Source organism: Capra hircus (assembly GCF_001704415.2).
Source record: "Capra hircus breed San Clemente chromosome X unlocalized genomic scaffold, ASM170441v1, whole genome shotgun sequence".
Classification (NCBI taxonomy): domain Eukaryota; kingdom Metazoa; phylum Chordata; class Mammalia; order Artiodactyla; family Bovidae; genus Capra; species Capra hircus.
This window is the reverse complement of record NW_017189516.1, coordinates 54149666-54173668: the sequence shown is the minus strand read 5'-3', so window position 1 is coordinate 54173668 and position 24003 is coordinate 54149666. Positions and strand designations below refer to the sequence as shown.

Genomic DNA, 24003 nt, shown 5'->3' with positions numbered 1-24003 from the left:
TTTCTTATGAATCCTAAAAAAACCTAACTTTTGGTAACGGTGCCCACTAGTAACTGGCTTCCTGCGATGTATCTGGAAGAGTTGGCTGCACATAAGTCTTAAAGAGTCACCCTTGTACTGTATTTATACATTGTTGCTAAAGATCAAAGTTGACATCTAATAGTACCTCCTCAGTAAAGCCTTTCCTGGCACATGTTAACTCTAAGTTATTCTTTCACTCCCCAAATCCTCAGTATGTTATCTGTAACTCCTTCATAGTTCATTTCCCACTCAGAGCTTATGAGGAATTTGCTAGAAAATACAGCAAGCATTAATTAAAAATTGCAAAGAACTGCATCAGAATGCCAATTCATGTATTTTTTAGATCCAATGAGAAAATACCCATTCTTCTGGAAAAGACTGCTTATCTGTGACGGTTAAAAAACAGCTGGCTTTTGATTTTTTTTTTCTCTCTGGTAAAGGGAACAGGGATGGCCTGGCCGATCTACAGGACAGAGCGTGTGTGTGTCCTGCTTTCTACTTTTCCCAGATGTCAGGTGCTGAAGGTTTAAGGCAGGAGTCCTAAGCGTTTGCTCTCAGAAACGATCCCCATTCAAATAGGCAGCGGGAAGGCTGTATGGGACCACTCACATGTGGACGCCCTGCACATCTGTGTGCAGTTTGATTCAGGGACAGACCTCATTTTATAGCAACCTTAACATGTTATATTCTAATGTACTGGAAAAGATGAGAGAATGAGCTGTGAATCTGGATATGGAAAATCTTTCTAGTATCAGAAGGATTTCCAGTGCTTTGCAGAGTGCCGGCAACACTTAGGAAATACCTGCCAGAGGTGCTGCGTCTGAAAAGTGAAGCCCAAATTTACCTGCTAAAGTTGTCGACTAGGACCCACAGACTGCTGTGCGAGTCTCATCTGGGCAGAGCAGGCATCAGGGCAGTGATTGAAGTGTCCAGCAGGGGGCTGGCATTGTCTGTCTGTAAGTAGCCCTGGTTCCTCTTCAGAGCCTCTGCTCAGCAGAGCTGCCGTTTGCTGGTGAAGTTGGTGACGTATAAAGCATTCCCGCCTATAGTATTTGAGGCTTTCTCAGTGCAGTTTTTTTCTACCCACTTTAAACCTTCAGGTTTTAAATATCAGGAAAGACAGCAAATGCCGTGTGAAAATAGCAGGCCCAAAGTTCTTAGTAAACTACAGCCAGGGGGACTCGGACTAGACCGGAGGTAAAGGTGTTGGTACAGAGTGGGTCTGATTCTAAGCCTTTTGGGGGCTGAGTTTTTGTGTTTGTTTTGTTGTTAACTTACTCAATTTAGAGGTGTATTACACTGGTCAGGTAAAGAGCAGAGCAGCACCAGCATCAAAATAGTGCCAGACAGTTTTGAATGCCACAGTATCTATATTTTTATTCAAGAAGATAAAGAGCCCAGCATAGATTCTGTTCTCATCTTTACCCAATTGCAAAGTCAAAAGTTAAGAAACAGCAATTCAGGGCACTTTTTTAGGTGGGAAGGAATCCAGAGGATGGCTCTGAATGACTGTTTGCTTCTGAACTTGGAAGTGGACCATTTCGTGCACTGCAACATTTCTAATCATAGTGTGGAGCTCCCCATGAATGACGACTGGTTCCACCCCGGGATCCTCTATGTCATCCCTGCAATTTATGGAGTCATCATTCTGATAGGCCTCGTTGGCAACATCACCCTGATCAAGATCTTCTGTACTGTGAAGTCCATGCGAAACGTGCCGAACCTGTTCATCTCCAGCCTGGCTTTGGGAGACCTGCTCCTCCTGGTAACCTGTGCGCCCGTGGATGCCAGCAGGTACCTGGCTGACAAATGGCTGTTTGGCAGGATTGGCTGCAAACTGATCCCCTTTATCCAGCTTACCTCGGTAGGGGTGTCTGTCTTCACACTCACGGCTCTCTCGGCAGACAGGTAAGTCCTGGAGGACAGTGACATTCTCTCTGAGGGTGGTAGATGCCTCAGTAGGTGAGCTACCACATTGGGAGAGATGGGGCTGTTTGTGCACAGGGAGTTCTTCTCAAACTCCAGTTCCCTTCTGGGCATGTTTCTATGCTAGGGATTACTTCTTGAGTTTGATATATTGGTTTAAGAAAGAAAAGTCAGTGCATGGCGGGGGGGTAGGGGTGGGGAAAGGGGAAAATAATCTCTGAGAATAAGATTGAGGTGCATTTTCTGAAGACAATTGATTTAGCCTTGGCTCTTCCTAACTTCTTGTTCCCTGCAAAATTAATTGACTGGTGAGAAAAAAAAAAATCACACCTAATAGAATTTAAACCCCAGGCAAATGTTTCTTGGAAGCAAAGTCTTCAAAGAACAGAAAAGTCCCACTGCATTTCTTCATTAAATATTCTTTCAGAAATAACCAAGAGGAGAAAATAAGCAGCATTTCCTTGAAATCCATTCTCTTCAGACAGTTTAATGTTTCTCACAGCTGATGTTGTATTTGGTTCTCTGGAACTGAACAGTTTGTGTGCTGGTTTTTCCAAATATCTCTTAAGTGAAATCAACCATTATTAGGATTTTTTTTTTTTTTTCATGAGAAAGCTCCATTCAAGGTTGATTTCAGATTTTAGTATGTTTATTGATGTACTTTCATATGTAATCCCTTTAGGGCTTTTTTGGGGGGGAGTGGGTAGGGAAGCCAGTACAGTGTTTTACTCTTGGAAATATACACACTTGTGAACTGCATTTCTTGTGTGAACATAGTGCTTAAAAATTCACATTTATCCATTCTTAAACATTCATATTTATTCTTTAAGCATTTATCAGATGTCTGTCACATAAAAAACCCTTGCTTGAAATAACCAGTCAGGAAATATCTGCAGGTTCACATAAATTGCTGAACATAACTTATATACTTCTGGGCTCTAGAACTTGGACACAGTAATGGATAGGCTCCAGACACATAGTTGACCATATGGTCAAATTAAGAAAAACTAGTGCAAGGAACCAGAAATAATCAACTTTTATTTTAAAGTCTACTGTATGTTGTGGTGTTAAAGATACATGGGGATGTAAGAGTGTACCAAGAAAGGCATAGAAGCAGCTCTTGAAAACGTATACCCTGAAGAATGTCCCACATTTTAATACATATGGCGCTGGATTCTCACTTTGTAGAGGAACAAACAGTCCCCAGGTGATGTGGCTTTGGGAAGTAATGGACAAATAAAGATAGTGTTATCAGTATTTGTAGACATGTGTTTATACTTAGCTGCCTGAAATACACTGCTCAGTACACACAACTTTTTCACAGACTGAAAAATAATAGCCCAGGAATGAGGTTTACACATGGCACCCACTGCACAGGGTTTTTCACTTCCCACCACTCATCCTCAGCTTGCTGTAACCCTGAGCATGTACCCACCAGGGCCTCATGACCACAGGCAGTCTCACTGTTGGGCGAGGGCAGGCAAGCTGTGGAGTGGCAGCAGGTAGGTGGCTTGTTACCAGTGGCCAAGGGTACCTCAGGATGACGATCATTTTCGCAATGGGAAGTGAGATGAGATTTTGGTTTCTGGGTTGGTGAATGCAGTGCTACAGATAGTGTTTCCTGTCTTCCTAGGGTGGAATCGGGAATGGGGGGAAAGGAAAGTGAGGGCGTGCAACAAAAGATACAGCTGCAGGGAACTCTTCTCAGGGTTTCAAAGCAGACCAAATTCACGATCAGCAGGAAGGCTCTCTCCAAAGCTGGGCTGCACCATTAAGTTTACAGTTACTGCATGTCTTTTCCAAATTCAGAAATTACTTGTAAGCTTACATATAACTAACTTTTTGTGTTTTGCTAAGGCTTAAAAAAACTGACAGATTACCTATATCACAAGTAGTGCTTGTAACCAACTTCAATAAGAATCAGTATTGAGCTAGTTAAAATGTATGACTGTACTTATTATATGTCTCATCTTTAACACATATATATGGAATCTAGAAAAATGGTACAGATGAACCTATCTCCAGGGCAGGAATAGACACAGAGACATAGAGAACGGACATGTAGACACAGGGTGGGAAAGGGGATGGTGGGGTGAATTGGGAGATTAGGAGTGACATGTATGCACTACCATGTGTATAACAGATAGGTAGTGGGAACCTGCTATAAAGCAGAGGAAGCTCAGCTCAGTACTCAGTACTTCCAGATAACCTGGAAGGGTGGGGAAGGAGGGAGGTCCAAGGAGGGAATATATGTATACATATAGCTGATTCACTTCATTGTACAGCAGAAACTAATACAGCATTGTAAAGCAATTATACTCCAATAAAAAAATAAAAAAGAAAGGCTTTTGGAGTTTTATAACAACCTCATAAGGTTGGTAAGGAAATATACATACACACACACACAATACCTGTATTTTTTCTTGTCAACAAGGTTAATCTATACAGTAAACTGAACAAGTATAGAGCTCAGTATTTTTCACATATTCTATATAACAATATAACCACCACCCAAATAGAGATACAGAACAATTCCAGCACCCTAGGAGTTTGTTTTATGTCCCTTTACAGTTAATCCTCACTCTTGAAGAGAGGCAATCATTATTCTGAGTTCAATTACCATGTATTATTTTTGCCAGTTCTTCAATCTTATGTAAATAGAGTCATACTTCTTAATGCTTATCATTATGTTAGAAATAGTCATCCATGTTGGTGCAGATAGCAATGGTTTATTCTTTTCAATTGTTGTGTAGTGTTCCATTGTATGAATATGAAAGTGAAAGAAAGTGAAAGTGAAGTTGCTCAGTCGTGTCCAACTCTTGCGACCCCGTGGACTGTAGCCTACCAGGCTCCTCTGTCCATGGGATTATCCAGGCAAGAATACTGGAGTGGGTTGCCATTTCCTTCTCCAGGAGATCTTCCTGATGCAGAGATCGAACCCAGGTCTCCGACATTGCAGGCAGACACTTTAACCTCTGAGCCAGCAGGGAAGACTTGTATGAATATACCTCAGTTAATTTATTCATTTTAATACTGATAGATATTGAATTGTTTCCAGTTCGGGGTTGATAATAACCTGCTCTGGGTATTATTCATGCCTGTTGGGCAACATAAGTGAGTATATGCCTGAGAGAGGAATTGCTGGATCATAGGGGCCAGGTATTTCGTAAGTATTGTCAAAGGGTTTTCCAAAGTGGTAGTCTGTATCTGATGGACTGGTAAAAGGGTGAACCAGAAGACCCTCCAAACTTGGTAATCATTGCAGTCACTGGGGAGCTTAAAAATATGCAGATTCTTAGTTCCCATCGTAAATCTCCTGACTCAGGATGGATGTTTATCAGCCCACTGTGGGTTGATCAGATATGCAAGTACTCATCCCAGCCACCTTTCTTCAGCTTTCCCTCCCCAGGTGAATTTGTCTTTGTTTATATGAAAAGCAAAGCATTTTTTCTGGAAATGTTTATACTGGGGCACGAAAGGGAGACTTCAAGGCAGTCCCAGGATTCTACGTTTCACACCACTGACCAACTGCAGATTTATATTCAAGCCCCTTCCCTATTGGTCCTGCTCCCCCACCAAGCTGTCTTCCCCTCCTCACATATATTGACATCCTCATACACAGTCGTTACACCGACAAGTTCCTGGCTCTGCTTCCTTGCTCATGCTCTGTCACTCCCATTCTCCAGAATGCTTTCTCCTTTCCTAATTCCTTCTCCCCATCTCATGTGATGCATGAAAGTTGAATGAGCATCAAGAGCCCTACATTTTTGTTTCCTGCCATTGCTACCCATATAAAGGAATTGGACCAAGTCCCTTAACTTTCTGACCTTAGTTGAATCATCTCTAGTATAATATGCTTGAGCTAGATTATTTCTAAGGTCCCTCCAAATTTTAACCATGATTTTCATCTGTCATCTTGCCCATCACTCGGATTCTGGTTCAAGCCTCCATCTTAAAGCCCTAAGTTGGACCATTCTAGCCCAGATTTTTGACCCTCTTCTAAACATGAGGCTTATTATCTGAGACATGAATTATCTCGTGATGCCTTTCATCTTACTGTTTTGAAGCATTAGTCATTTGTCATTTTTTAGTCTCTCATATATTCATTACTTTGACTTTGTAAACAACATACTATTAAGAGTGTTAAGTATGATTAATCATCTGAAAGCATACTCTTAAAAACCTGTCACTCCATCACCTATTTCTTCTCTATTCCTCTCTATTAAGCTCTCATTATTTGGGCAAATGAGAGAAAATCTATTCTTTGTGCGTCAGGAAATCACAAAGGGATACAGTGGGTAGATGGGTAGATGGATGGATGGATGGAAAGACAGGTGGATGGACGGATGAGTGGATAGGCAGATGGACAGATGATTGGAGAGACAGGTGAATTGTTGGGATGGATGGATATATTTTTTACATACTGCTCTTTCCTACAAGATGTCCATCTGTACTAGGTGCCTCAGTATTATGTAAATGGATTTTAAAACCTAACGGGAAATGGGTAAGGAGAGTTTATGTTTTCTTTTCTAGCTAAGTGCAAAGAATAAAGCTGAATTTAAGGTTAATAGCATTTATATTATATGCCCAAGTTATATTGTTTCTGTTTCAGTATTGTTATTCAGTTTTATTTCCACTAGAATGGGGCTGACAGATTAAATCCCAAGGACTGATGTGCAGCACCGTAATGTGATTCTTCTTTGATTCCATGGAAAAGACCTTTCCTAAGTTTTTCCCACCCTTGTGATTTGGAATGTGTAAGTGCAAGCTTTTTGAAGTGCAGGTTCTTTTAAATCATTACAAGGAATTTATGAGATAATGTAGATAATGTAGTTTTCCTTACATCTAGAGCTGTATAGCCAACATGGGAGCCACTAACCACATGTGGTTATTTAAATTTAGATTTAATTTTTTATTATTATTATTTTAGCTGTGCCACATGGCTTGTGGAATCTCAGTTCCCCAACCAGGGATTGAACCTGGGCCACAGCAGTGAAAGCCCTGAATCCTAACCACTAGGCCATCAGGGAACTCTCAAGATTTGATTTAAATAAAACTAAAAATTAAGTCCCTGGTCAAACCAGCCACATGTCAAGTGCTCAGTGCCACGTGTGATTCTACTGGACAGCACAGATACAAAACATTTTAATCATTGGAGAAAGTTCTGTTGGACAAAAATACAGAAGAGCATTAGCTGTGTGCGTTGGAGTCCAAATCTCTTTCCAGGATTCATGTTAGCTGCTCTCGTTCGTTGAGGGTATCAGGAATTCTTCAGGCAAATATCAAATGCTCCAAGCTGCATGGGCTCTTCCTGTCTATAAAGTATCTTCTGTTGGAAGATACTCAAAGATGAAGAGGAAAGAATACAGGCAACCCAATACAATCACTAGTCACAGGCTTGGGGAATTCAGGCATCCCACTTATGAGGTTTTGAGACTTTCTGAAGAATACCTATGGGATTCACTTCCCGGGTATGTGCTGTGAACTTCTGTCTGATCCTTCCATTCTGTTTTGCCAGGCCCTCTTCCATCTACCAGCCTATCTTTTTACCTTATCTCAAAACTCACCAGAGCAAACACTGCTCTATTTACACTCTTATCGCCTCCTGCACCTGCCACCTGACTTCTCTGCTCGTGACTTCACTCCCCCCTCCCTGATGACTAGGCTCTTCCCTCCATCTAGCCAAATGCTACCAATCTTTCAAGGCACAATTAAAGCCCTTCTCTTTTATGAAGCATTCCCCTTTTGCTTTCATTGATTTTTTTCCCTCCTTCCTAAGAGGCTTTCGCTTGTACTGTTAATTAAATATCGAATTTATCCTACCTTGTATTACTGGGTCCTTTTTAAAAAAAAAATTATTTTTTATTGAAGGATACTTGCTTCACAGAATTTTGCTGTTTTCTGTCAAACCTCAACATGAACCAGCCATAGGTATACATATATCCCCTCCGTTTTGAAACTCCCATCTCCCTCCCCATCCCACCCCTCTAGGTGGATACAGAGCCCCTGTTTGAGTTTCTTGAGCCATACAGCAAATTCCTGTAGTCCATCTATTTTACATATGGTAATGTAAGTTTCCATGTTACTCTTGATGTGTTTTTTACTTCCTTCGTCCTATGGGAAGTTCCATGGGGTCTATAGCTGCTACAACACCAAGGCCCACCTTCCATCTAATGAGGACAGTACCTACAGCTTGGTTGATGTTTGAGCAGTGACACAACAATAAAGTGCAGCAGCTACAAGTTCATACCCCTATATGGTGTTCTGAGGCTCAATTTCCAACACGGGGGGAATTTCCACACATCAAACAAGCAATTCTCGGAACACCAGCTAGGTGCCTGAGAATTCAACTCAATTCTGACACTATCAAACCAGAGACAGCATTGGATTCCACACATTGACGGTTCAGTCCTATAAGACTGTACCACCCGCCACTCCCATTTTAGATGCCAGTCACAAACCTGTACTTCTGACCAACTGGCTAAAAATCAGAGGTCCCCATGACCCCCTGTCCTCAGGTTCCATTAATTGGCTAGAATGACTCACAAAACTCGGAAAAACACGTTATTTATTAAATCACCAGTTTATTGTAAAAGGATATAATGCTTTTATCCTCAGGAACAGCCAGGTGGAAGAGATACAGAAGGCAAGGTATGAAGAAAGGGACCTTCCATGCCCTCTCCAGGCACCACAAACCCTGCATCTTCACGTGTTCTCTAACCCAAGAACTCTCTGAATCCTGTCCTTTTTAAAAAAGGTATTTATTAAAAATTGGAGGATTGCTTTACAACATTGTGTTGGTTACAACACCGTGAATCAGCCATAAGTATACGTATGTCCTCTCCCTCTTGAACCTCCCCTCATGCCCCACCTCTAGGTTGTCAGAGTATCAGATTGAGCTCCCTGCATCATACAGCAAATTCCCATTAGCTGTCTATTTTGCATATGGTAATGTATATATTTCAGTGCTACTCTCTCAATTTGTCCCACCCTCTCCTTCTCTTGCTCTGTCCACAAATGTGTTCTCTATGTCTGCATCTCTATTCCTGCCTTGCAAACAGGTTCATCAGTACCATCTTTCTAGGTTTCATATATATGCGTTAATACACAATATTTGTTTTTCTGACTTACTTCACACTGTATATCAGCCTTTTTAGTTTCATACACCTCACTAGAACTGACTCAAATTCCTTTTTATGACTGAATAATATTCTATTGTATATATGAACCAAACTTATTTATCCATTCATCTATCGACAGACATCTAGGTTGCTTCCATGTCCTAGCTATTGTAAATAGTGCTGCAATGAACATGGGGATACATGTATCATTTTGAATTCTGGTTTTCTTAGGCTATATGCACAGTAGTGGGATTATTAGGTCAAATGGTATTTTTATTTCTAGTTTTTTTTAAGGAATCTCCATACTGTTCTCCATAGTGGTTACATCAAAAATCATGGAACACTTCATGAATTCACATATCATCCTTGGGCAGGAGCCAAGCTAATCTCTGTATTGTTCCAGTCTTAGTATATATGCTGCTGAAGCAAGCACTGTCCTTTTGGATTTTTATGCAGGCTTCATTACACAGGCATGATTGATTAAACCATTGACCATTGACAGCTGATTGAACATACAGCTTCTCCCCAGAGGTCTGGAGCTAGGACTGAAAGTTCCAGCCTTCTAATCAGGCCTAGAATCACTTGGAAACCAGCCCCCATCCTTAGCTGCTTTCCAAAAGTCACCTTATTAACATAACAAAAGATGCCTTTATCACTCTCAACACACTTAGGAAATTCCAAGGGTTTTAGGAGTGTGAGCCAGGGACTAGAGGAAAACCGAATGCATATGAGAAATATATTTCTGAATGACCAAATATGTATTTCTTATAAATCACAATATCTTACCTTGTTTGACACAGAGACCAAAAGAGGTGCTGGAATTTGGCCTTGTCACAACAAATTCAAAATAGAAGCGCACTAGAACCCTGCTTTCCACATTCAGGTCCCAATGCCTTCAGGGAAACTGGAAAAACCATCCAAAGTCTGATTCCATTTCCCTTCTCTGGGCAGTGGGAGTTAAAACCCTACTGTTCTGAGGGAAGATGTCCTGAGTGATTCCAAGTTGGTCCCCTTCTGAGGGGATCACCCCAGTGATTACAGAGCTCCTCTACTGTTCTAGAGGCTCAGCTTCACTGGTTCCCAGGGGATTGGCCTTTTCTCAAAAGGGAGGACAATTTAATCTCTTGTAAGCATCTTTCCTAGAAAGTCTCTGTTGGAGGAGTTTACATGAGTCACCAGTCCAAAACTTCTATAGAGTATGATTTTTCTGAAGCATATGCTGCCTCTCCTGAAGGAAACTCAGCTCGTGTCTCCCCACAGTGAGGGATCTGTCATAGCTGCTGGCTGTGGGAGTGCTCAGAGGGCAGCTGCAAGGGAAAGGGTTGGGGGCGGGGGAGGGGGGGTGGTTCCCAGCAAGACTCTTTGAGTTGGAGTGCTGTGGAGATAAGGGCAGCAAAGAACTCTGACCTTGTCTCTCACACACTATCTTTTAAAGTCGTAGACCTTTATATGATTAATTATCATTTCTGGCAACTTAAAATGCATGGAGGCAAAAAAAAAAAAAGACGCATACTTAATCATGAAACATAGAGTATAGACTGAAAGGGCTCCCTGGTGAGGTTTTTTGAACTGTGCTTGTCAATACCGCCTTTTGAAAGTAGACTGAATTTGCATTTTTGCACTTGTAAATCCTCCTGATGTGTGGGGTTTGCATAAATTCTCTCTTAATTAAACACATGGTTTGCAGAATAAAAGAAAAATTTTTTCTCCATTCCTTTTTCTACTTCCCTGTAGATCAAGATCAAGAGATCTTGTTTGTTACAGTCATCTTTGAAATTCTGATTATTGAGTATTGGACTAATACCTGGTATTTGCTGCTACATGAAGTGATTTGCCTAGGAACGAGTAGAGATTGCAGATTCATTTTACGTATTAAATGTCACCTTCTGTAGGAGGTCTTCATTGATCACTCAATCTAAAGGAATGACTAACTTTATTCCATCATCCAGTTTTTTCTTTCAGGTTGATTGAGGTGTAACTCATATACGGTAAATTTTTAAGTGTGCATTCTATGAATTTTGACAAACTTACACAGTCATATAACCATCACCAGCACAATCACCTGCTTCCCAGGTGGCGCTAGTGGTAAAGAACTTGCCTGCTAATGCAGAAGATGTAAGAGATGCAAGTTTGATCCCTGGATTGGGAAGATCCCCTGGAGGAGGGCATGGCAACTGACTCCGGTATTCTTGCCTGGAGAATCCCATGGACAGAGGAGCCTGGTGGGCTACAGTCCATAGGGTCGCAGAGTCGAACATGACTGAAGCGACTTAGCACGCACGCAGAGCACAGCATAGCACAATCAAGATATAGAACATTTCCATCAGCCCCCAATTCTTTTATGTCCCTTTGTAGTCTATTCTCTTCTTCCACCCAGGAGGGGATTTTTTTCCAGATCCAAACTTTCTTTAGTTTATAACCTCCCTTACACACTAAGTTGTTCTTACAGAAAATAAAGCTCCTAGAAAAAGGAAAGAAAGAAAACAAAGCTCCTGGCAGCCACTAATCTTTTCCAAAATATCATATGAATGACATCATACAGTGTGTAAGCTATTTGAGTCTGGCTTCTTTCAATTCATGTTGTTGCATGTATCAGTAATCTCTTCCTTTCTATTGCTGAGTAGTAGTCCATTGTGTGGCTAGACTGCAGTTTGTTTATTCATTCTTCAGTTAATGGGTATTAGATTTGTTCTCAGTGTTGGTGATTATAAATCAAGCTGTCTCATACAGTTTTTGTATGGATGTATATCTTCATTTTTCTTGGGTAAATATCATCCACTATTTTTTTTTTGAGAATTATTTTGTTCATTTCTTGGTTTACTTGCTTACTCTCTGTCTCCTATCATTAGAATATAAGCTCAAAAAAAACAAAAGGGGGGGCGGGGGAGGCTATGGCATTCATTAGTATATTATCTGACACTAGGACAGTCTCTAGCCTGTAGTAGATGCTTGATAAGTGTTTGCTGACTACATGAATAAATGGATCCATGAAGCAAGGAATGAATGAATTCCAGTAGGTTCTACTATCCATGCAAATGGCAAATTTTCACTTTTTTATAGCTGAGTAATATTCCATTATATATACATATACCATATCTTATTTTTTAAAAAAACTTAAACTTCTTATTTTGTATTGGAGTATAAGTGATTAACAGTGTGGTGGTAGTTTCAGGTGAACAGCGAAAGGACTCTGCCATATATCTACATGTATCTATTCTCCCTCAAGCACTCTCCCAACCAGCCTGGTACATAACATTGAGCAGAGTTCCCTGTGCTGTACCATAGGTCTTTGTTGGTTATCCATTTTAAATATAGCAGTGGTATGTGACCTTCCCAAAGTCCCTAACTGTCCCTTCCTCCTAGCATCTGTAAGTTCATTTCCTAAGTCTGTCAGTCTCTTTCTGTTTTGTAACTAACTTCATTTATATCATTTCTTTTTAGATTCCACATATAAAGGATGTCATACGATATTTCTCCTTCTCTGTCTGACTTACTTCATTCAGTGTGACACTCTCTAGGTCCATCCATGTTGCTGCAGATGGCATTATTTCATTCCTTTTAATGGCTGAGTAATATTCTATTGTGTATATGTACCACATCTTCTTTATCCATTCCTCTATCAATGGACATTTAGGTTGCTTCTGTGTCTTGGCTGTTGTAAACACTGCTGCCGTAAACATTGGCATACATGTATTCTTTCAGATCATGTTTTTCTCTGAATCATGTTTAGATCATTCCTTAACTCCATACACAAAAATAAGCTCAAAACTGATTAAAGACCTAAATGTGAGACCAGACACTATAAAACTGCTAGAGGAAAACATAGGCAGAACACTCTATGACATAAATTACAGCAACATATTTTTCGATCCATCTCCCAGAATAATGGAAATAAAAACAAACATAAACAAACGAGACCTACTTAATCTCAAAAGCTTTTGCACAGCAAAGGAAATAATAAAATGAAAAGACAACCCACAGATTGGGACAAAATATTTGCAAATGATGTGACAGATAAGGGATTAGTCTTCAAAATTTCAGTTCACTTCAGTCACTCAGTCATGTCTGACTCTCTGCAACCCCATGGACTGCAGCACGCCAGGCTTCCTGTCCATTGCCAACTCCTGGACTTTACTCAAACTCATGTCCAAAGAGTCAGTGATGCCATCCAGTCATCTCATCCTCTGTTGTCCCCTTCTTCTCCTGCCCTCAACCTTTCCCAGCATCACGGTCTTTCCAATGAATCAGTTCCTCCCATTCAGTTCAGTTCAGTCTCTCAGTTGTGTCCGACTCTTTGCGACCCTATGAACCACAACACGCCAGGCCTCCCTGTCCATCACCAACTCCCAGAGCCTACCCAAACTCATGTCCATTGAGTCGGTGATGCCATCCAACCATCTCATCCTCCGTTGTCCCTTTCTCCTCCTGCCCTCAATCTTTCCCAGCATCAGGGTATTTTCTAATGAGTCAGCTCTTTGCATCAGGTGGCCAAAGTATGAGAGTTTCAGCTTCAGCATCAGTCCTTCCAATGAACACTCAGGACTGATCTCCTTTAGGATGGACTGGTTGGATCTCCATGCAGTCCAAGGGACTCTCAAGAGTCTTCTCCAACACCACAGTTCAAAAGCATCAGTTCTTTGGCACTCAGCTTTCTTTATAGTCCAACTCTCACATCCATACATGACTACTGGAAAAACCACAGCTTTGAGTAGACGGACTTTTGTTGGCAAAGAAATGTCTCTGCTTTTTCATATGCTATCTAGGTTGGTCATAACTTTCCTTCCAAGGAGTAAGTGTCTTTTAATTTCATGGCTGCAGTCACCATCTGCAGTGATTTTGGAGCCCAGAAAAATAGTCAGCCACTGTTTCCACTGTTTCCCCATCTATTTGCCGAGAAGTGATGGGACCGGATGCCATGATCTTAATTTTCTGAATGTTGAGCTTTAAGCAAACTTTTTCATTCTCCTCTTTCCCTTTCATCAAGAGGCTCTTTAGTTCTTCACTTTCTGCCATAAGGGTGGTGTCATCTGCATATCTGAGGTTATTGATATTTCTCCCAGCAATCTTGATTCCAGCTTGTGCTTCCTCCAGCCCAGTGTTTCTCATGATGTGCTCTGCATATAAGTTAAATAAGCAGGGTGACAATATACAGCCTTGACATATTCCTTTTGCGATTTGGAACCAGTCTGTTTTTCCATGTCCAGTTCTAACTATTGCTTCCTGACTTCCATACATATTTCTCAAGAGGCAGGTCAGGTGGTCTGGTATTCCCATCTCTTGAAGAATTTTCCACAGTTTGTTTGGTCCACACAGTCAAGGGCTTTGGCATAGTCAATAAAGCAGAAGTAGATGTTTTTCTGGAACTCTCATGCTTTTTTGATGATCCAACTGATGTTTGCAATTTGATCTCTGGTTCCTCTGCCTTTTCTAAATCCAGCTTGAACATCTGGAAGTTCATGGTTCACATACTGCTGAAGCCTGGCTTGGAGAATTTTGAGCATTACTTCTCAAGCATGTGAGATGAGTGCAATTGTGAGGTAGTTTGTGTATTCTTTGACACTGCCTTTCTTTGGGATTGGAATGAAAACTGACCATTTCCAGTCCTGTGGCCACTGCCGAGTTTTCCAAATTTGCTGGCAAATTGAGTGCAGCACTTTCACAGCATCATCTTTTAGGATTTGAAATAGCTCAACTGGAATTCCATCACCTCCACTAGCTTGGTTTGTAGTGATACTTCCTAAGGTCCACCTGACTTCAGATTCTCGGATGTCTGGCTCTAGGTGAGTGATCACACCATTGTGATTATCTGGGTCATGAAGATCTTTGTTGTATAGCTCTTCTGTGTACTGTTGCCACCTCTTCTTAATATCTTCTGCTTCTGTTAGGTTCTTACCATTTCTGTCCTTTATTGTGCCCATCTTTGCATGAAATTTTCCCTTGGTATCTCTAATTTTCTTGAAGAGATCTCTAGTCTTTCCCATTCTATTGTTTTTCTCAATTTCTTTGCACTGATTACTGAGGAAGGCTCTCTTATCTATCCTTGCAGGACTTCCCTGGCAGTCCAGTGGTTAAGAATATGCACTTCCATTGCTGGGAGCACAGGATCAATCCCTGGTCAGGGAACTAAGATCCCACATGCCTTGTGGAGCAGCCAAAATATAAATAAAAATTAAAATAAAATTATCTCTCCTTGCTATTCTTTGGACCTCTGCATTCAAATGGGTATATCTTTCCTTTTCTCCTTTGTCTTTCATGTCTCTTCTATTCACAGCTATTTGTAAGGCCTCCTGAGACAACCATTTTGCCTTTTTGCATTTCTTTTCCTTGGGGATGGTCTTGATCCCTGCCTCCTGTACAATGTCCCAAACCTCATTCCATAGTTCTTCAGGCACTCTGTCTATCAGATCTAATCCCTTGAATCTATTTGTCACTTCCACTGTATAATCGTAAGGGATTTGATTAGGTCATACCTGAATGGTCTAGTGGTTTTCCCTACTTTCTTCAATTTAAGTCTGAGTTTGGCAATAAGGAGTTCATGATCTGTGCCACAGTAAGTTCCAGGTCTTGTTTTTGCTGACTGTATAGAGCTTCTCCATCTTTGGCTGCAAAGAATATAATCAATCTGATTTCAGTATTGACCTACTGGTGATGTCCGTGTATAGAGTCTTCTCTTGTGTTGTTGGAAGAGGGTGTTTGCTATGACCACTACGTTCTCTTGGCAAAACTGTTAGCCTTTGCCCTGCTTTATTCTGTACTCCAAGGCCAAATTTGCCTGTTATTCCAGGTATTTCTTGACATCCTACTTTTGCATTCCAGTCCCCTGTAATGAAAAGGACATCTTTTGGGGTGTTAGTTCTAGAAGGTCTTGTAGGTCTTCATAGAACCATCAACTTCAGCTTCTTCAGCATTAGTGGTTGGAGCATAAACTTGGATTACTGTGATATTGAATGGTTTACCTTGGAAACAAACAGCTTATTACACTTAAAAACATCAAAACAAACAACTCACTCAAAAAATGGGCAGAAGACCTCTTCTTCAAAGAGGACTACAGATGACCAATAGGCACATGAAAAGTTGTTCAACATCGCTAGTTATTAGAGAAATGCAAGTCAAAACTACGATGCAGTATCACCTCACACCAGTCAGAATGGCTGTGATCCAAAAATCCACAAACAACAAGTTCTGGAGAGTTGTGGAGAGAAGGGAACCCTGTTGGTGGGAATGTAAATTGGTTTAGCCACTATGGAGAACAGTATGAAGATTCTTTAAAAAACTAAAAATAAAGCTACCATATGACCCTGCAATCCCACTCCTGGGCATATATTCAGAGAAAAACATATCTTCTTTATTCATCCATCTGGTGATGGATACTTGGGATACTACCATATCTTGGCAATTTTAAATAAAGCTACTATGAACATTGGGATGCGTGTGTCTTTTAAAATTAGTTTTTGTTTGTTTGTTTGTTTGTTTGTTTGTTTGGATATATACCCAGGAGTGGAATTGCTGGGTCCTATGATAGTTCTGTTTTTAGCTTTTCGAGAAACCTTCATACTGTTCTCACAGTGGCTGCATCAATTTACATTCCCACCAACAGTGTACAAGGGTTCCCTTTCCTCTACATCCTCACCAACATTTGTTATTTGTGTTCTTTTTGATGATAGTCACTCTGACAGGCATTGCAGTTTTGATTTGCATTTACCTGATGCTTAGCAATGTTGAGCATCTTTTCAGGTACCTGTTGGGTGATATGTTTTTCTATAGAGAAATTAGAAAGATACTTCAGTCTTCTAGCATGGTTGATTCAAATTGACTTATTAATGAGAGGCTAGAAAAGTTTCAGCTCCATAACTCATTACTGGTAATGTCATATAAGTGTTTAGGATTATTATCAAATGTTTAAGATTATCAGAGAAAGCCACTGTCAAGTTTCTTTCCTATAAGGGCTGTAAAATTTCAAAGCTTTTCAAGTTTTTTTGTGCATTGTGTAATCTTAAATACTCTTTATTTTATGATGCCCATTAACCTATTTGCCATGGATGTCTTTGCATTATGGATGTTAAGTTACTTTCATCAATGTTGGTATTTGTGGGTATGCATAAAATGAGTGACTAAACAGAAATGTCTTTGCTATTTGTAACTTGGCTATAGATTTCTGCCCTATAAAGTCAGACACTCTGATAACATCAATTTGCTGATATGTTTGGGTTTAGATTTACCATTTTATTATTTGGTTTTTGTTGGTTTCACCTGTTTCATAATCCTTTTCCCTCCCTTCTTTCCTTCTTTTAAATTAATTAAACATATAAATTATTCTATCCTTCCCCCCACCCCTGGCATGAATTTGTAAAGTATACAAACTCAGTGTTCTTTTAAGGGTTACCCTTGTGTTTACAACAGGTATCCTTGAATTATTTAAATTTACTATAAATTAGACCTTTCCTGCTTCCCAGACAAGGGTAATAGGAACTTTAACTTCACTCTAATTCACTCCTGTCTTTTTCTTTGGAGGGGGGGAGTCTTGTTATTCTATATTTCAATTCTCTCCATACTTTAAAACCCATAAGACATTATGTTAATTATTTTTATATTTGCTCACATGTTTACCTTTAGACTTATTCCTGTATTCACCATTCCTTACTGCATCTCTGTGACATCGTCTTAGATTATTTTACTTCTGCCCAAAGAATATCGGTCAGTATTTCATTTCAGTTCAGTTCAGTAGCTCGATAGTGTCTGACTCTTTGTGACCCCGTGAACCTCAGCACACCAGGCCTCCCTGTCCAAAACCAACTCTCGGAGTCCACCCAAACCCATGTCCATTGTGTTGGTGATGCCATCCAACTATCTTATCCTCTGTTATCCCCTTCTCCTCCTGCCCTCAATCTTTCCCAGCATCAGAGTCTTTTCTAATGAGTCACCTCTTCACATCAGGTGGCCAAAATATTAGAGTTTCAGCTTCAGCATCAGTCCTTCCAATGAACACCCAGGACTGATCTCCTTTAGGATGGACTGGTTGGATCTCCTTGCAATCCAAGGGACTCTCAAGAGTCTTCTCCAACACCACAGTTCAAAAGCATCAATTCTTTGGCACTCAGCTTTCTTTATAGTCCAACTCTCACATCCCTACATGACTACTGGAAAAACCATAGCCTTGACTAGGTGGACCTTTGTTGGCAAAGAAATGTCTCTGCTTTTGAATATGCTATCTAGGTTGGTCATAACCTTCCTTCCAAGGAGTAAGCATCTTTTAATTTCATGGCTGCAATCACCATCTGCAGTGATTTTGGAGCCCCCAAAAATAAAGCCTGTCACTGTTTCCACTGTTTGCCCATCTATTTGCCAAGAAGTGATGGGACCGGATGCCGTGATCTTCATTTTCTGAATGTTGAGCTTTAAGCCAACTTTTTCACTCTCCTCTTTCGCTTTCACCAAGAGGCTTTTTAGTTTCTCTTCACCCTCACTTTCTGCCACAAGGGTGGTGTCATCTGCATATCTGAGGTTATTGATATTTCTCCCGGCAAACTTGATTCCAGCTTATGCATCTTCCAGCCCAGTGTTTCTCATGATGTACTCTGCATGTAAGTTAGATAAGCAGGGTGACAATATACAGCCTTGATGTACTCCTTTCCCGATTTGGAACCAGGCTGTTGTTCCATGTCCAGTTCTAACTGTTGCTTCCTGACCTGCATATAGATTTCTCAAGAGGCAGGTCAGGTGGTCTGGTATTCCCATCTCTTTCAGAATTTTCCACAGTTTATTGTGATCCACACAGTCAGAGGCTTTGGCATAGTCAATAAAGCAGAAATGGATGTTTTTCTGGAACTCTCTTGCTGGTTTCATTTGTCCAAAAAATGTCTTTTTTTAATGTAATTGGAAGAGGATATTGTCACTGGGCATAAAATTCTAGGCTGGCCATTCTTATCTTTCCCACTTAGAAGTTGCCATTCACTGTCCTGACTTCCACTGTGAATTCAGATGTCAGTTTCATTCATTTTAGAAATAATTTAAAATTATTGATTTATTTCTCTCTGACTCATTTTAAGATGTTTCTCTTTATCTCTGGTTTTCAACAGCATTACTATGATGCACTTAGGTATGGTTTTCTTTGTATTCTTCCTTCTTGAGATTCATAGCTTTTTTTCTTAAATCTCTGACTTAGTGATTTCAGTAACATTTGGAAAGTTCTCAGCATGACAACTTCAAAGATTGTTTCTGCCATATTCTCTCTTTTCTCTCCTTCTGTGTGCTATCTACATATAATTAGAATAACTGCAGGTTTACTTAAAGCTTCTTCATGATTTTTTTCTCCTTTTGGTTGTTTTGGTTTTACTGAGGCAAACAGTTTCATACTTGGCTCAGGCCTCTGTGATTGGGAACTATTTTAAACACAATTTCATTTCACCTATATATTTCTATTAAATTTTCTGTATTTTCCATCCTTTTTTCTCACTGTACTTCAGTCTGGCCATTTTTAGTTCACAAATTCTCTCTTCAACTGTGTCTAATCTGCTTCTGAAGCTTTCATTTAATTCTTAATTTCAGTTACTGTTTATTGCAGTTGTGGAATTTCCATTTTGTTCCATCTCATCACATAATTTTTTGAATTCATCCCAATATATTATAAGATCCCTCTTTGGTAACTCTAACTTGTGGAACTCTATAAGTCTGTCTCTATTATATATCCTCTTGTTTTTTGACCATTTTGTTTTCTCTTCTGGTATACAAGGCAATTTTTGTTTCACTACCTGATTTTGTATATGAAGAAGTGTAGATAATTTGGGGCTCTGGATGGTATTATCTTCCAGAAAAGATGAGCTTTTGCTTCTTGTGGGCAGGTAGAGGTGGCGGTGTGTCTGACCCAATCAAAGATTGAACAGATTGAAGGCTGGGCTTCGATCTTTGTGAGAACTGGTCCATTTCTGATTCACCCCTACTCCTAGGATGTACCTCTTTGGACATCTCAACTATAAACCTGGGGTATTTACCTCAGCTTCTCTTCCTTAGTGGGCCCTGAACTCCATTTATTACTCCCCTTCATCCTGAAACTGCTAGAAGCTCTTCTTAGCTTTCAGTTTCTCTGCTGCTGTTTGAAATTTGGTCAGTTGAAAAATGATGCTGAATAACAGCTTCATCTCTTTACACTTCCCTTCTCTCCAGGACCCTGGTCCCTCAGATCCTTACTGTCTTGGTATTTCTCAGATGTTTTCAAAGGGATTTTCTAGTTTTTCATTTCTGGAGAGTTGGTCAGCAACAAGCTAGGTTGCTAATATCAGAAACAGAAAATCCTATACTCCCTCTCTTAAAGACCTGATGTGCTCCCCACCAAGCTGTCCACAATCCAGCTTCTCTAAAGAGGAGTCCAGAACTACCAAGTCAGACCTATGGGATCAGCCTTCAGAGCCTCATATTAAATCAGCAACTTAGATTCAGAGAAATGAGCTCTGGCTAACCTCAAAGTGAGTAAGTCAGGAATCTCAACTGAGGCCCTCAGCAGTGGACACTGCCAAGTATTATAGGAACATCAAAGCCTCTGGGATCTTTCAACTAGGCCAGGTCTCTTAGCCCCAATAAGCAGGAGCTAGAGCTGACATGTAGTTATGCAGTGGTTAATAACAGCTGAAATTTCATGGGAAAGACAGCACCAAAGTGTTGCTAAGATACACTTCTTTAAAGTTCTCTTCTTTATTACTTTTTTTTGTATTGTACTCAGACCGATTGGCCAGTGGTGATAGCTAAAGGTTATATAGTAAAGAAATAGGGGGGAAATGTATAATCACTATAATCAAACATGTTCTCTTATGTCTGTACCATGGTGACAACACTTTGTATACTGACCTAACATCATCTGTTCTGAGTGTTCCATGAAGGGGAGTATACCTGTGAGTACCATTCTCTTGTTCTACAAGAGCCTCCCCTGGATATATCTCACTCCCTCAAGCAAATTTTAAATCCTTAGTGGCCAGGGACTTTTATATCCATAGTGCCAAGGAGAGCCTGAGATACTAAATTAGTATTTAAATGTGCTGATAAATTGACTAAGCATCTTGAGCCTCTGCCACTGTGGCAGAGGTTAGTGGTCTGTCATTTTAATTATCACAAATTAATAAAGCCTAACAGGCAGTGCTGCATGTAATGGAAGATGGGCTTTCCTCCGTCTAAAGAAGGAACCAACAGCTCTGATGTGGACAGGCAGAGAGCAACAGAAATGTGAGCCTGGATCACACATGCAACGCACACAGGCCAGGGACCAGGAAACTTTCTGTAAAGGGCTGTGTAGTGGATATTTTCGGCTTTGTGGACCATGATGTCCAGGGCCCTGTTGCAACCACTCACCTCTGCTTTTATGATGCAGCAGCCATCAACATGATGTCAGCGAATGGTCATGGTTGAATTTCAGTACAACCTTATTTATGGACACTGAAATGGGAATTTCGTGTAATTTTCACATCATGGAGTATTCTTTTTCTTTTGATTTTTTTTTCTCTAACCATTTAAAATGTCAAAATCACTCTTAGCTCGTCAGCCATATGAAATAGGCAGAAAGCCAGGTTTGGCCAGCTGACTTTAGTTTTCTGTTCCTGATACAGAGACATATACATGCTTGCCAAAGTGGTCATTTAATAGAGAGTTTTCAATTTAAATGGAATAGGACCTTGGGGAATCCATGACCCTTGTCCAGTTAGCCAGGATAGATTTCCTAGGGGATATCATACAGACAGATCATACAGCTGTGTGATGCTTTACTTTATGAGACACCGTCATGTCAGACACAGTAGCTTTTGGATCATCAAAAACTTGAGCATCAAGCCAACGTCTTTAAGCCATGTGTCTTTTCCAGCAAGTCCTGAGTCCTCTGTGATGCTAAAAGTTATTTAAATGGCGAAAATGAGAGTTTTAAATCCAGGCTTAGTCAGTTCCAGCTCACATGGGAGGTGGGCATGGGGGCAGAGCCTTCCTTGGGGGAAAGTAAAGATAGAAACATACACTGTGCCTCTCACTACTTCCTCCTAATATTCTACCATCATGCTTGGCACTGCCTCTTCCAAGATCTTCTCATGATAGCCTCATGTAAGCAAGTCACCTTAAAATTGTTACAAAGGGAAATTGTACTCAGGGAGAATCATTGCCTCAGTACCCCCAGGGATTCTTCTGGGCTTGAAATGGTTAGAGAAATAGGAAGTGTTTGGGTCATAAGAGATATCTTGGCAAAAGCCTAATAAGATGGCTTCCAGAGTGGTTTGGGGATAAGTGAACTTTAGAGGAAGATTTGGCTGGGAGCATGGCAGTGGAGGAGTGGGTTATTTTGAGCATCGTGAACCCATTTCCTTATCTGAAAGTAAGACAGTACAGGCCAGACAAATTGGGTGCACAGTTCAAGATTTTAAGTTTTAATTATATATTTGCTCGATAAATAAAATAGGCATAAAATGGAGCCTATTATACAGAGTGAAGTAAGCCAGAAAGAAAAACACCAGTACAGTATACTAACACATATATATGGAATTTAGAAAGATGGTAATGATAACCCTGTATGCGAGACAGCAAAAGAGACACAGATGTTTAGAATGGGCTTTTGGGCTCTGTGGGAGAGGGAGAGTGTAGGATGATTTGGGAGAATGGTATTGAAACATGTATACTATCATGTAAGGAATGAATCGCCAGTCTATGTTCAATACAGGATACAGGATGCTTGGGGCTGGTGCACGGGGATGATCCAGAGAGATGGTATGGGGTGGGAGGTGGGAGGTGGGAGGGGGGTTCAGGATTGGAAATTCATGTACACCCGTGGCTGATTCGTGTCAATGTATGGCAAAACCAATACAGTATTGTAAAGCAAAATAAAGTAAAAATAACATTTTAAAAAATAAATAAATAAAATAGGCATAAAATGAATAAGACATAGACCCAACCCTTAGAAAGCTCATAGTCCTGTGATCCAGGGTGTATGAGCCTTTTTAATTTCCAAGATGGAGTGAGAGAAAATGTCACTGAGTGTCCAGGGCTTGTGCTTTTCTTCACCCCATCTATACCTAGTACAGGACCGTGCAAAAGTAGATGCTTAAGATACACTTTTGACTATTAAAAGTGCTGGTGCTTGAGGAGTCAGGATGCTTTGCTTCATTTAGATGGGGTGTGTTCCACTGCAGCTAGCCCTAGGAGGGATCTGTGAAGACTGGAGCACTGTCCTCTAGTGACCCCCAGGGCTCCTCAGAGCTGAACAGACATGGTACCCAGAGAGGCCAGCTGGCATCTGCAAAGTGCTGCCTGCTGGCTAGAGGGGTCATGGGCATCTCAAGGCTATTAGACCCTAATGAAAGATACAAAAGTGTATGCTCTGTACAAAAGACAAAGGAAAATTGGAAAGAAATATACCAAAACATCACATGTAAGATTTATGGATGATTTTCCTCCTTTTTTTTTTAAAGAATTCTCTGACTAAATGTCTACAATGAGCTGTTAGTGCTTTTGTATTAAATTTTTATTTCATTTTTATTTTTATTTTTTTAATTTTTATTTTTACTTTATTTTACTTTACAATACTGTATTGGTTTTGCCATACATTGGCATGAATCCACCACGGGTGTACATGTGCTTTGATTCAACAAAGAAAATGTCAAGGAAGGTGGTCAAGAGGCAGTTAGCTCATTTGAACAACATTTTTCATACATGTTACAAACATGTATTAAATTTTTAAATGAAAAATGTTGTTCAAATGAGCTAACTGCCTCTTGGCCACCTTCCTTGACATTTTCTTTGTTGAATCAAAGCAAATTTCCAATCGGTTTTTATGATACCCCCAAAATTTCATGGTGACAAACTTACAAACTCTTTTGTCCTCCCTCTCTCCTTTTCATTTATTATGTTTTGGAGGTTTACATTTAATAGAGCACTATTTAGTAAAGTGAAAGTGAAAATCGCTCAATCATGTCCA

The 24003-nt window shown here is 40.3% G+C and overlaps 1 protein-coding gene and 1 non-coding gene across 2 annotated transcripts in view; one reads left to right on the top strand and one right to left on the bottom strand.

Annotated features, from left to right (window-relative positions):
* Positions 1–1118: 1118 nt before the first annotated feature.
* GRPR (gastrin releasing peptide receptor) overlaps positions 1119–24003 on the top strand; it is a 37121-nt gene continuing 14236 nt past the window's right edge. The window contains exon 1 of the mRNA XM_005701060.2: positions 1119–1929. Within this exon, the coding sequence (XP_005701117.1) occupies positions 1517–1929 (413 nt within the window). The 5' untranslated portion in view covers positions 1119–1516. The remainder of the gene's footprint in view (positions 1930–24003) is intronic.
* Positions 6906–6977, bottom strand: TRNAE-UUC. Its single transcript has one exon. It is a non-coding gene; the product is annotated as a tRNA-Glu (tRNA).